Source organism: Pristis pectinata, chromosome 2, assembly GCF_009764475.1.
Source record: "Pristis pectinata isolate sPriPec2 chromosome 2, sPriPec2.1.pri, whole genome shotgun sequence".
Classification (NCBI taxonomy): Eukaryota; Metazoa; Chordata; class Chondrichthyes; order Rhinopristiformes; family Pristidae; genus Pristis; species Pristis pectinata.
This window is the reverse complement of record NC_067406.1, coordinates 40,009,746-40,023,732: the sequence shown is the minus strand read 5'-3', so window position 1 is coordinate 40,023,732 and position 13,987 is coordinate 40,009,746. Positions and strand designations below refer to the sequence as shown.

General features: G+C 46.5%; 1 protein-coding gene across 1 annotated transcript in view; it reads right to left on the bottom strand.

Annotated features, from left to right (window-relative positions):
* pdzd2 (PDZ domain containing 2) overlaps positions 1 to 12,249 on the bottom strand; it is a 120,107-nt gene extending 107,858 nt beyond the window's left edge. Inside the window, exon 1 of the mRNA XM_052034328.1 lies at positions 12,052 to 12,249. Within this exon, the coding sequence (XP_051890288.1) occupies positions 12,052 to 12,249 (198 nt within the window). The remainder of the gene's footprint in view (positions 1 to 12,051) is intronic.
* Between the last annotated feature and the right edge of the window lie 1,738 nt (positions 12,250 to 13,987).

Genomic DNA, 13,987 nt, shown 5'->3' with positions numbered 1-13,987 from the left:
TTGTGGGGACCTTTTTAGAACTATCTTCAAAACCTTTGACTTGGTGGTTAAAGTACAGATATTGGCTAATTACTATTATCTGTTTAGGGTGGGGTTTTTCTTGTCTTTTTTTTAACCAAACAGCTTTGGTCTTGGTAGTAGGTTTAGATTTTTTTTTACAATAAAATTATTCCAAATTATTCCAATTTAATTGTTATTAAGTCCATTCTCATCTTGCATTTTGAGATGACATGAAATTTCAGAAGGTTTTCCTGCTATAACCTTGGTTGGAGAATCTCAGACCTATAGGGAAAAACTGCTTTCACCAAATTAAGTTTTCTGAGGATACAACCAGTCTCATGGTGAGGTTACTTTAGAAGGATAGGGGAAGCTTAACAGCCAAAGTATTTTACAGAACTAGACTGCCAGAATTATTTTGCATTTAACTTGCACTATTTGACATCACAACAGATGTATATTTTCTTTGAATTTGCACTAAAGTGCTAGTTCTTTCTAGCAGCCTAGACACATGACATGCCTGGTTAGACAGAGCATTTGAAACTTCAACACAGTCAACTAAGTGAATAAAAATGTACATTTATGGCAAAAAATGCTTAGTATTTCTCTTAGCTCTATCTTTTGTTGAAAATTCCTAAGAAAAACTGGATAAGATTTTAAATAATCCTTTGGATTACTTCTGCAAACATATCAAACACCACAAATCTAACAAATTGATTCTGATGAAAGATCACTGACCTGAAAGATTGACTCTATTTGTATCTCCAGAGCTGCTGGTTGACCTCTTGAGGACCTCCAGCATCTTTTGTTTTTCTTTCAGACAACACACTCTCATTCAAGAAGTCTCATGGCAACTAATGTGTCTCAGAAAACTAATGAAGCATTGTTTTAGTCCTCCCAGAGGGCAGAAGCTCAAAACTCAATGTTATATGCACTTCCAAGAAACTCAAGAGAGTTGAATGACAAGGTGGAGTAAGTACACTTGCCTTTCATTTCTTGGCAGGAGGATCAACTGGAATTCAAACAGGTACCAAAACCATTTCCTCTCTATGTCAGCCATAAGAACTTACGTGGGATGAGTTTGTGTGGCCAAATCTAAACGTACAAAAGGAGTACAGAAGCATTCTTAAGGGGGAGGGTGACCAACCGGAAGTCGTGGTCCACATCGGTACCAATGACGTAGGCAGGAAGGGTGATGATGTCCTGCAAAGTGAGTTCAGGGAGTTAGGTGATGTTAAAAGACAGGACCTCCAGGGTGGTGATCTCAGGATTACTATTTGCGCCACATGCTAGTGAGGCAAGAAATAGGAAGATGGTGCAGTTTAACATGTGGCTAAGCAGATGGTGCAGGAGGGAAGGCTTCAGATTTTTGGATCATTGGGCTCCCTTCCAGGGCAAGTAGGACCTGTACAAATGGGACGGTTTGCACCTGAACTGGAGGGGGACCAATATCCTTGCAGGAAGATTTGCTAGTGCTGCTCAGGGGTGGTTTTAAACTAGATTTGCAGGGGAGTGGGAACCAGAGTGGCAGGGCAGCAAGTGGAGTGGCTGTGGGGAAAACCGATGTTAAGCCTATAAGCAAAAACAGAAATCGACTGGTTGATGAGTATGGTGGGACTTACGTTCTGAGATGCATCTATTTCAATATGAGGAGTATTGTAGGCGAGGCAGATGAACTTGAAGTATGGATCAGCACATGGAATTATGACACTGTGGCCATAAGTGAGACTTGGTTGCAGGAGGGGCAGGACTGGCAGCTCAATGTTCCGGGGTTCTGATGTTTTAGGCATGATAGAGAGGGAGGTATTAAAGGGGGAGGGGTGACATTACTCATCAGGGAAAATGGCAAGGCAGTGCTCAGAGAGGATATATTGGAGGGCTCGTCTACTGAGGCAATTTGGGTGGAACTGAGGAATAAGAAAGGGATGACCACGTTAATGGGACTATATTATAGACCTCTGACAGTCAGCAGGATTTAGAGGAACAAATTTGTAGAGAGCTAGTGGACAGTTGCAAAAAAAATAAGGTTGTGATAGTAGGTGATTTTAACTTTCCACCTATTGGTTGGGGCTCCCACATCGGAAAGGGATTGGATGTGTTCAGGAAAGTTTCCTTAATCAATATGTAGAGGTTCCAACTCAAGAGAGCATGATACTGGATCTCCTTGTAGGGAACGAGACAGGGCAGGTGACAGCAGTGTGTGTAGTGGAACACTTTGGATCTAGTGAGTATAATTCCATTAGTTTCAAGATAATTATGGAGAAGAATAGGAATGATCCTCAGGTTGAGGTTCTAAATTGGAGTAAGGCCAATTTTGATGGCATCAGAAGGGATCTGGTTCTAAATTGGAGTAAGGCCAATTTTGATGGCATCAGAAGGGATCTGGCAGGCGTGGATTGGGATAGGCTGTTTTCCGGCAAAGCGATGCTTGGTAAGTGGGAGGCTTTCAAAAGAGAAATATTGAGAGTACAGAATCTGTATGTTCCTGTTGGAATAAAAGGCAAGGCTAAGAGGTTTAGGGAACCTTGGTTATCAATGGATATTAAGGCCCTGATAAAGAAAACAAAAGGAGGTACATATCAGGTATAGGCAGTTAGGATCAAATGAGGCACTTGAGAACTATAAAGAATGTAAGAGAAGATTTAAGAGAGAAATCAGGAGGGCAAAAGGAGGACATGAGGTTGCTCTGGTAGACAAGGTGAAAGAGAATCCCAAGGGTTTCTATAGATAGATTAAGAACAAAAAGGTAGCAAGGGACAAAATTGGTCCTCTTAAAGATCAGCGTGGTCATCTATGCATGGAGCCAAAAGAGATGGGGGACATCTTAAATGAAGTTTTTGTATCCATATTTACTCTGGAGACAGACACAGAGACCATAGAACTGAGGCAAAAGAGTAGTGGGGTCATGGACCGTATCCAGATTACAGAAGAGCAGGTGCTGGCTGTCTTGAGGCAAATGAAGGTGGATAAATCCCCAGTGCCTGACAAGGTGTCCCCTCGGACCTTGTGGGAGGCTAGTGCAGAAATTGCAGGGGCCCTGGCGGAGATACTTAAAACATCCTTAGCAACGGGTGAGATGCTGGAGGACTGGAGGATAGCTAATGTTGTTCCATTGTTCAAGAAAGGCTCTAAGAATAAGATGGGGAATTATAGGCTGGCGAGCCTGGCTTCAGTCGTTGGTAAATTATTGTAAGGTATTTTAAGGTACAGGATATACAAGTATTTGAATAGACAGGGCCTGATAGTCAACATGACTTTGTGCGTGGTAGATCATGTCTAATCAATCTTATGGAGTTTTTCGAGGAGGTTACCAAGAAGGTCGATGAGAGAAAGGCAGTGGACATTGTCTACATGGACTTTAGCAAGGCCTTTGACAAAGTCCGGCATAGGAGGCTGCTCCAGAAGATTAAATCGCTTGGCATTCAGGATGAAGTAACCAATAGGATTCAACACTGGATTTGTGGAAGAAGCCAGAAAGTGGTAGTAGATGGTGGACTCTCTGATTGGAGGCCTGTGACTAGTGGTGTGCTGCAGGGATTGGTGCTGGGTCCATTATTGTTCTTCATCTATTTTAATGATTTAGATGCTAAACTGGTAAACTAGATCAGCAAATTTGTGGATGACACCAAGTTTGGGGGCGTTGTGGACAGTGAGGAAGGCTATCAAAGCTTGCAGCATGATCTTGACCAGCTAGGAAAACGGGCTGAAAAATGGCAGATGGAATTTAATGCAGACAAGTGTGAGGTGATGCACTTTAGGAAGACAAACCAGGATAGGACTTACACAGTGAATGGTAGGGCTCTGAGGTGTGTGGTAGAACCAAGGGACCTGAGAATACAGGTCCATAGATCCTTGAAAGTGGCGTCACAGGTAGATAGGGTCATGGGGAGAGCTTTTGGCACTTTGGCCTTCATAGATCAGGGTATTGAGTACAGGAGTTAGAATGTTATGTTGAAGTTGTGCAAGACATTGGTGAGGCCAAATTTAGAGTATTGTGTGCAGTTCTGGTCACCTACCTACAGGAAAGATATCAATAAGCTTGAAAGAATGCAGAGAAAATTTACAAGGATATTTCTGGGACTTGAGCACCTGCATTATAGGGAAAGGTTGAATAGGTTAGGACTTCATTCCTTGGAGTGCAGGGTAATGAGGGGAGATGTTATAGAGGTATACAAAATTATGAAGGGTAGAGATAGGGTGAATGCATGCAGACTTTTTCCCCCTCAGGTTGGGTGAGACTAGAACTGGAGGACATAGGTTTAGGGTGGAAGGTGAAATATTTAAGGGGAATCTGAGGGGAAACTTCTTCACTCAGAGGGTGGTGTGAGTGTGGAATGAGCTTCCAGCGGAAGTGGTAGATGCTGGTTCAATTGTAACATTTAAGGGAAGTTTGGAGAGGTACATGAATGAGAGCGATTTGGAGGCATATGGTACGTTTGCAGGTAGATGGGACTAGGCAGAAGATCAGGTTAGCATGGACTAGATGGGCCAAAGGGCCTGTTTCTGTGCTGTAGTATGCTATGACTCTAGAAAATAGCTTATAACCAAATACCAATGACACAGAAAAGGTAATCAAAATGGCTTGGAAATTGAAACGAGTGCATTTCTTCCACTTAAGATTAATCAGCTTACATCCTGTAGCAAATGCCAACCACTTACAATGTGCTAATACAGTACATATTGACCACAGCTGATCTTGGTAAATAGTGGGAAACAGATGTGTGCTACTGGGGCTTAAATCACATTACTATCATTACTATTTAAACAAATGCCAAGACACTACTTCCATTTATGCTGTGCTTTATATGACAATTAAACACTTTAGAATACAGTCTAGGATAAATTACATTTGATGTTCCAATTTTCCAGTATATTTCCACCTTTTCTGAAGTTCAGTTCTTGGTAATATCTGGGAATTCCCAGGAATTATGGATTAAACATACCCAATTGAAAAATCGGAAGGAAATTAAAAATATGCATGTGTTTCTCATTTTCTCTGAAACTTACATTTCCTAGTTATAAGAATATTGGAGGTGCAAGGGATTTAAAAAGCTATTTGACAAGGTAGGTCATTTTGAGATGGTTGGTCATGGATCTAACCTCCAGAAAAACATAAAATTAATTAGCAGCTTTTTATCACAATAATGAATTGGCACCCAGGACTGGGCACAGCGCATGCTATCAGTCATCAACTGCAAAATACATGCCTTGAGTTGCTTTAAATTCTCCTACAAAGAATAAATCATGTTATCAGTAAACAGGAACAAAATTATTTTCATAGACATCCATTGTAAAAGGAGGCTCTTCTCTCCTCTGTATTTAAAACCCCAGTGCAGTAATATATCAACATGCCATAAATATACAAATAAATTCTCTGAATAATTCTAAAAATACAAAATGGCACTTTCTCTCTGTAATACACAGCAACAAAATATATCCTTGGGTGCTTACATACCAGGCTTAATCCTTCACTGAACTGAACAAATTGTACTCTGTTCTTTTGCTTCTTAGACTGCCCTCAGCTATTACTTGTCACTTAGACCTAATCTTATAGAATACACCCTACAAAAAGCAACAAGAATTTCATTTGCAGGCGCTATGGTGTCAGGACAATATTTAATCAATGCCTCGGGGTGTGAAGACTTGGGTTTGATTCCTGCTTCACTCAATATTCAATATGAAGCAAATCCAGCAGAAGTTCCAGTAGGGGACAAGAAAACTAAGTTTCTGGTACGAAGCCAGTTGCACTGCTATTTTGTTAAGTTATCTCTCTTTGGCTACTGCCAACAATTCCAAATGAAACCATTAGCAGTTAACATTCAAACAGCTTTGATTCTGGGACTTCCACACACATGAAGGTAATCACGAACGTCTCAGATTTACTGAGGTGGAACCCAGTCTTGCTGAGATTCTTGAACATTTCCACTGAGAAATTGTAGTGTTGTAGCGACTCACCGCACCGGCATCGAACCGGCTCCCGACATCGCGACGTTGTCGGAGGCCCCGATCCAAGATGGCGCGGGGCCCTCCTTCTTCCCCAGCGTTGGGCTGCGAAAGCCCGCGCGTGGGAAGGTCAGGTGACCCGCGCGTGACGTCAGCGCGGGAACTGTAGCGCATGAAGTTTTCGGCTATTAAAGGTGCACTGCGCCCCGGTCAGCATTCGACCTCTGATTTCGAAACCAGCGACTCTGTGTCTTCATTTCGTAGTGCGTAGCTAGCCGCTACATTGGTGACCCCGACGGGCCCAAACGTTTTTGGACCCATGATGTCTGCACAGCAAGAGGTACAGGCAGTAGCCCTTAAACTGCCCACCTTCTGGACCCTCCGGCCCAGTGTCTGGTTCGACCAGGCCGAGGCCCAGTTCCAGGTTCGCCAGATCACCAGGGACGACACCAAGTACTATTACATGGTGGGCGCCCTCGACCAAGACACCACCGCCCAGGTCGAGGATTTCATCCAGGCGCCCCTGGAGGAGGAGAAGTACGATAAGTTCAAGACCCTCCTTCTCGAGACTTTCGGCCTTTCCCGACGCAAACGAGCCTCCTGCCTACTCCACCTCGATGGGTTGGGCGACAGACCCCTCTCTGTGCTCATGAATGAGATGTTGGCCCTGGCAGATGGGCATAAACCCTGCCTGCTGTTTGAGCAGATCTTCCTGGAGCAGTTACCCGATGACATGCATCTGCTCCTTATGGATGCCGATTTCAGTGAACCCCGGAAGGTGGCCGCCCGGGCGGATGTCCTTTGGCAGGCGAAAAAGGAGATCGGGGCGTCCGTCGAGCGTGTTGCCACGCCACGTACCCAGCAGCCCAGCAGGCCAGACCCGGCGATCGAATGCTCCCCACCCACCACCAGGTCTGAGACACCGACCGACCAATGGTGTTTCTACCACCAGCGGTGGGGCGCTGACGCCTGCAGATGCCGACCACCATGCAGTTTTCCGGGAAACGCCAGAGCCAGCCGCCGCTGATGGCTACGGTGGCTGGCCATCCGGATAGCCTCTTGCATGTGTGGGACAGGCGTTCCGGACATCAGTTTCTAGTGGACACCGGAGCCAAAATCAGCGTCATGCCTCCCAACGGCCATGAGACTCACAACTGCACACCAGGACCCGCCCTCAGAGCTGCCAACAGCAGTGCCATTCGGACCTTTGGCACCCGGTTGGTACACCTCCGGTTCGGCACCTGCAACTTTACTTGGAGGTTCATCCTGGCCGCCGTCGCGCAACCACTCCTTGGGGCAGACTTCCTTTGTGCCAACAGTCTGCTGGTTGACCTGCAGGGTAAGCGTTTGGTACATGCCAGGACCTTCCAAACGTTTTCGTTGGGTGAGGCCAAGCTGCCGGCTCCACCCCTCGACTCCGTCACCACATTGACCAATGAGTTTGCCAGGGTCCTGGCAGAGTTCCCGTCCATACTAACGCCCCCGTTCTTCACCACCTTGCCCAAGCACGGCGTCCAGCATCACATCCCCACCCAGGGCCCTCCCCTCCATGCCGCGCCCGGCGGCTACCCACAGACAAGCTCTGCCTCTCGAAGGAGGAATTCAAAAAAATGGAGGAGCTGGGGATCATCCGCAGGTCGGACAGCCCATGGGCCTCTCCGCTACACATGGTCCCCAAGGCAGCCAGAGGCTGGCGGCCCTGTGGCGATTACCGACACCTCAACGACATTACTACCCCGGACCAGCACCCTGTGCCACACATTCAGGACTTTGCTGCCAACCTACATGGGCGGTCCATTTTTTCCAAGGTCGACCTCGTCCGCGGGTATCACCAGATCCCGGTGCATCCAGACAACATTCCGAAGACAGCGCTGATCATACCCTTCGGCCTCTTTGAATTCGTCTGGATGCCCTTTGGTCTCAAGAATGCTGCTCAGTCCTTCCAACGGCTCATGGACACGGTCGGGCGCGACCTTGACTTCGCCTTCATATACCTCGACGACATCTTGATCGCCGGCAAGAGCCGCCAGGAACATTTCACGCACCTCCGCCAACTCATTTCCCGCCTGAGGGATTTCTGCCTGACCATCAACCCAGCCAAATGCCAATTCGGGCTGGAGACAATCGATTTCCTGGGTCATCGGATCGACAAACACGGCGCCACGCCCCTGCCTGCGAAGGTCGACGCCATCCACCATTTCGCCAGACCCACCTCCATCAAGGGCCTACAGGAATTCCTCGGTATGGTAAACTTTTATCACCGGTTCATACCATCCGCAGCCCGCATCATGCACCCATTGTTTGCTCTCCTGTCAGGCGGAAGCAAGGACATTGTTTGGTCGGAAGAGGCTCACACCGCATTCGTCGAAACCAAGCAGGCCTTGGCGGACGCAGTCATGTTGGTGCATCCTCGTACTGACGTCCCGACTGCCTTTACGGTCGATGCCTCCAGCACAGCAGTCGGAGGCGTGCTAGAACAGCTTATCGAAGGGCATTGGCAACCGCTGGCGTTCTTCAGCAGGCACCTTCCACCACCAGAGCTCAAATATAGCGCTTTCGACCGCGAGCTGTTGGTGTTGTACCTGGCCATCAGACACTTCTGTTACTTCTTGGAGGGCAGGCCGTTTACAGCTTTCACTGACCACAAGCCGTTGACCTTCACCTTCAACAAGGTCTCAGATCCCTGGTCAGCACGGCAACAGCGGCACTTGTCGTACATCTCAGAGTTCACCACTGACGTCCACCATCTGTCGGGGAAAGAGAACGTGGTCGTGGATGCACTGTCACGGCCCACCATCCAGGTTTTGTCCCAGGGGGTGGATTTCGGCGCCTTAGCGGAGGCACAGCGAACGGACATGGAGATGCCCAGCTATCACACCGCAGTCTCGGGCCTGCAACTGCAAGACCTTCTGGTAGGCCCCGGTGAGCGCACCCTGCTCTGCGATATCTCCACGGGTAGACCCCGCCCCATCGTCCTAGCTGCCTGGCACAGACGGGTGTTTGATGCCATCCACGGCCTTGCACACCCATCCATCCGGACTACTGTCCTGATGGCGTCAGAGAAGTTCGTCTGGTATGGCCTGCGTAAACAGGTTTCCGAATGGGCCCGGTCCTGCACTCACTGCCAGACCTCGAAAGTACAGCAGCACGTCAAGACCCCCTTGCAGGATTTTCAGCCTACCCGCCGGAGGTTCGACCATATCCATGTTGACCTGGTCGGCCCCCTTCCAGTCTCCTGAGGAGCGCAGTACCTCCTCACGATTGTCGACCGTTTTACCCGCTGGCCTGAAGCCATTCCCCTCACAGATACCTCCGCCCAGTCCTGCGCACGGGCCCTTTTGTCAACATGAGTGGCCCGTTTCAGTGTCCCAGCACATATCACTTCATACAGGGGAGCTCAATTTACCTCCGGCCTGTGGTCTGCCATCACCGACTTGTGGGTTCCCGGATCCACCTCACCACCGCCTATCACCCACAATCCAATGGACTGGTGGAGAGGTTCCATCGACACCTGAAGTCAGCACTCATGGCCCGCCTTAAGGGGCCCAACTGGGTAGACAAACTCCCCTGGGTCCTGCTGGGGATACGCGCTGCGCCAAAAGAGGACCTGCATGCCTTGTCCGCAGAGATGGTCTACGGAACACCCTTAGTCGTCCCGGGTGAGTTCCTACCAGCCCCTCGGGGGCCAGAGGAAGGATCTGCCGTGGCGCTCGACCGGCTGCGCAAGCGGCTTGGAAGCCTGGCCCTGATTCCCACCTTGCGACACAGACAGGTCCTGACCCGTATGCCGACTTCCTTCCAAGACTGTAAGTTTGTCTTCATCAGGAGGGGCGCGCACCGATCACCGCTGCAATGGCCGTATGAAGGGCCATTCCGGGTCGTCAGGAACAATGGATCTACATTCGTGCTGGACATTGGGGGGCGCGAGGAGGTGTTTACGGTTGACTGGCTGAAGCCGGCTCATTTAGACTTGGACCAACCCATGGTACAGCGAGCGCGGCGCAGGGGCAGGCCACCCAAGTCATAGTTTATTTAATTCTGGTTTTCGCGACAGTATTGCCGGTTCTTGGGGGGGGGGGGGTTATGTAGCGACTCACCGCACCGGCATTGAACCGGCTCCCGACATCGCGACGTCGTCGGAGGCCCCGATCCAAGATGGCGCGGGGTCCTCCTTCTTCCCCAGCGTTGGGCTGGGAAAGCCTGCGCGTGAGAAGGTCAGGTGACCCGCATGTGACGTCAGCCCGGGAACTGTAGTGCGGGAAGTCTTTGGCTATTAAAGGCGCACTGCACCCCGGTCGGCATTCGACCTCTGATTTCAAAACCAGCGACTCTGTGCCTTCATTTCGTAGTATGTAGCTAGCCACTACAGTGTCAGGTTTGATCTTGATCAAGGTTCAAGATCTCAGGATCTGAGGTCCCACTGATTTCAATGGGTAATGCAGGACTGCAGATTTGGGAAACAGAATGCATTGAGAAAATTAGCATAGAAATGGAGAACATCAAAAATCAGAAGAGGCGGAGGTCTATCTTTGGCATTATATCTCTACAATGATTATAAATAACTACAGTTATAAAGAAGAGTTTTAAAGAAAAAAAAGTCTACTAAAGATGTTAAACACTATTCAAAGCTACTCGAAATGAGCTGAAGTTTCACACCTAATAAAATATGATTAACTTTTCTCCAAAGGCACTTTGCTTCAGTGCCATGTCAAGAAAGCAATATATTGAATGGTATGTGGGACCACATGCCATCTATGACTGGAGCTTGAATGATGAAGATAAAGGGTGAAATCTTCCACTGAGATTCACAATGGTTTTGTAGGTGGTTGTATCCATAATTGTGCAATTCCCAAGTGGAAACTGTAATGCAACTTTCTGCTCAGTGGGGGCTTATGTGCTACCCAGCTGGGCTCCTCAGGGATTGCTCAGATTTTCCAACTCTTCAGTGTAAACACCATGCACCTTCTGAAATCAATGGGAGAAATTGGTTGCCAGGAGAAAGGCAAGTAAAAGTTTATACTTGATTTGTTAAGGAAGTTTAAGTGTTTTAATCTTTTAACTTTTTTCACTGTATGTTTTAAGAGTTTTAAGTGATTTTTAATATTTTTAACTTTTATAGGTCTGATTAATTGAGAATGTTAAGAAGACAGGGAGGCAAAAGATAGGAAATTACTGTATAGACCAGTTAGCCTGACTCGGTGATTCGCAAGATTTTAGAGTCCTTTATTAAAGATGAAATTTTGGAGTTGTTGGAAGTACAGTATATGATAAAATAGGATGAAGTCAGCATGATTTCATTAAGGGAACATCTTATCTGACAAATCTGTTAGAATTCTTTGAGGAGGTAACAAGCAGGTTAAACAAAGGAGAGTCAGTAGATGTTATTTACTTGGATTTTCAGAAGGCCTTTGACAAGGTGCTGCACATGAGGCTGCTAAACCACATAAGAGCCCATGGTGTTAGACGCAAATTACTAGCATGGATAGAAGACTGGCTGACTGGCAGAAGTCAGAGAGTGGGGATAGAGGAGTCCTTTTCAGGACAGCTGCCAGTGACTAGCGGAGTTCTGCAGGGGTCAGTGTTGGGACTGCAACTTTTCACTTTATGCATTAATGATCTGGATAAAGGAACTGATGGCATTGTGGTCAAATTTGCAGATGATGCCAAGGTAGGTGGAGGAACAGGTAGTGCCGCAGAGGCAGGGAGTCTGCAGAAGAACTTGGATTGGTTGGGAGAGTGCGCAAAGAAGTTGCAGATGGAATAGAGTGTAGGGAAGTGTGGGGTTATGCACTTTGATAGGAAGAATAAAGGCATAGACTATTTTCGAAATGGGGAGAAAATTCAGAAATCAGAGGCACAAAGGGACTTGGGAGTCCTAGTTCAGGATTTCCTCAAGGTTAACTTGCAGGTTAAGTCAGTAGTTATGTCGGGGTAGCAGAAGATCTGCACCAAGAGTTTAAGTTTAATTTGTTGATTATTTGGTTTATGCAATGAAGTAATTAAGAAATAAAAACAAAAATACTAAAATTAAAAGAGGGCATTCAAAGAAATATTTTAATCCATTTCCACCTTGGATATTCCCCAAAAGGAGAGCATAGAAATCTATCTTACCCGAGAGGAGTGTTCACTCTGCTTAGAGTCCCTTTTCCCAGTTTCTGAAAATCTTGTTTTATAATGTACTGTTGATAGAGTAGAAGTCCCGTTAGCAAGCTGCTTTTCTATATCCTGCTCCTCGGTGGTACAAGTGTCTTTGGGGACACAATTTGGGTCCATTGCTTCCACTTTTGAACACTCGTGCTCCAGAGACATATGATATCCATTCTCTTGCTCAGAGTCATGGCTCTCCCGGCTGTCTCTGTTGAGGGATGAACGGGAGACAACACCAAACTTTCGAGTCCGTTTGCCATTTTGTGCGGGACTTCTGCTTGGATCAGAAGTGCTGCCGCTTGTCCTGGGTTCAACATTTCTGCCATTGGAAGGAGGAAGAGGAGCTTTGCGTTTGATCCGACGGAGCATGATCAGGTAGACACATCCGCCATTCCAGCACTGGTCAGCCAGGTAACTGTAATAAAAGCAGATTGCCTCCATGAAATAAGTGTCTGCATCTAGAAGAGATTCAAAGAAGCATTCTGTATTTTAGGAAGAATAAATTCCTCCTTGCACAAATAAGTTCTATTCTGTGCCTATGCTGCTTATGGACAGAAGTGCTTAAAGAGACACAGGTCCACAGTGTTTAATGTTCCCCAGTTGTGAGAAAGGTGCATCCAAAACAAACAAAATTGCACTATGTTGACTTTTAACATAGTAAAATAACTCAAGACTCTTGGGCAGGTACATGGATAGGACAGGTTTAGAGAGTGAGCAAATGGGACTAACTTAGATGGGCATCTTGGTCAGGTTGGTCCAAAGGGCCTGTTTCTGTGCTTTATTGCTCAGTGATGACACTGTGACTTCAGAAATGCAATATCTGACAAAAAGTGACATACAGGCACATGACATATTCGCAAAACCTTGGTTAAAGAAGTTTTTTTCAGAGCATCTTAGGGAGGCTAAGAGGTGGAATGGTGGTGTGGATTAAGAAGGGAAGTTTAGAGCTTAGAATATAGACACAGCCAAATTGATGATTGCCAGTGACTGGAGAAAGGAAACCCTAGATGCATAAGCAGCCACAATTTATGAACACAGAGTTCTCAAAGACTAATTGAAAAGCAAAAAGCTGCAGATGTTGGAAGTCTGAAATACAAACAGAAAATGCTGGAGATACTCAGCAGATCAGACTGAGAGGAACACATTTAATTCTTCAGGTTGAGTGACCTTTCATCAGAACCGGAAAACTTTCCTACATCAGCCTGAAACAGAATTGTGTTTCTCTCACCACAGATGTTGATGACCTCCCGAATATTTCCAGCATTTTCAGTTTTCAGTTCCCAAAGTGTTATAGGTCTGGAGAAAGTTACAGACACAGGGTTGAAAAGGAGGGAGGCAAGAGGAATTTGAGCCCATGAATGAGAGAATCAATTTCAAGGTATTGCTCAATCATAAGTTAAAATAGGTCAGTAATCACAGGGTAGAGTGAAAAGGGCTTAGCACGAATTAGGAAGTGGGCAGAAGAGCTCAAAGTCACTGAGGGAGAAAGATGGAAACTTCCATACTTTGTCTGACATTATATCAGCAGCCTAATAGGAGGTCCATTAGTACTTAAAAGAAATAACTTAAACTTTATCCATATGGTAAGTTCAGAATCCATCTTTCATCAAATAGAACTACTGCCTCAATTTGTTGGAAGTACCACTTTTGAGCCAGAAGCAAGTGCATTCAAGTGTGATCCGGAATCATGCTACAGGTAAAGACTGAAGAAGTACTACCTTTTTGAGCATGCCCACTTTCAGCTGGGATACTAAACTGAGGCCATATCTGTACTGCATTATTGAAAGAAAAGCAAGGGGTGTTCCTGTGTCCTATGCAGAATAATTTGCTCAACTAATACAACCAGAAACAGATCACTGGGAGATTCATTAGCTTGTCATATGAGATAATCATACTGTCT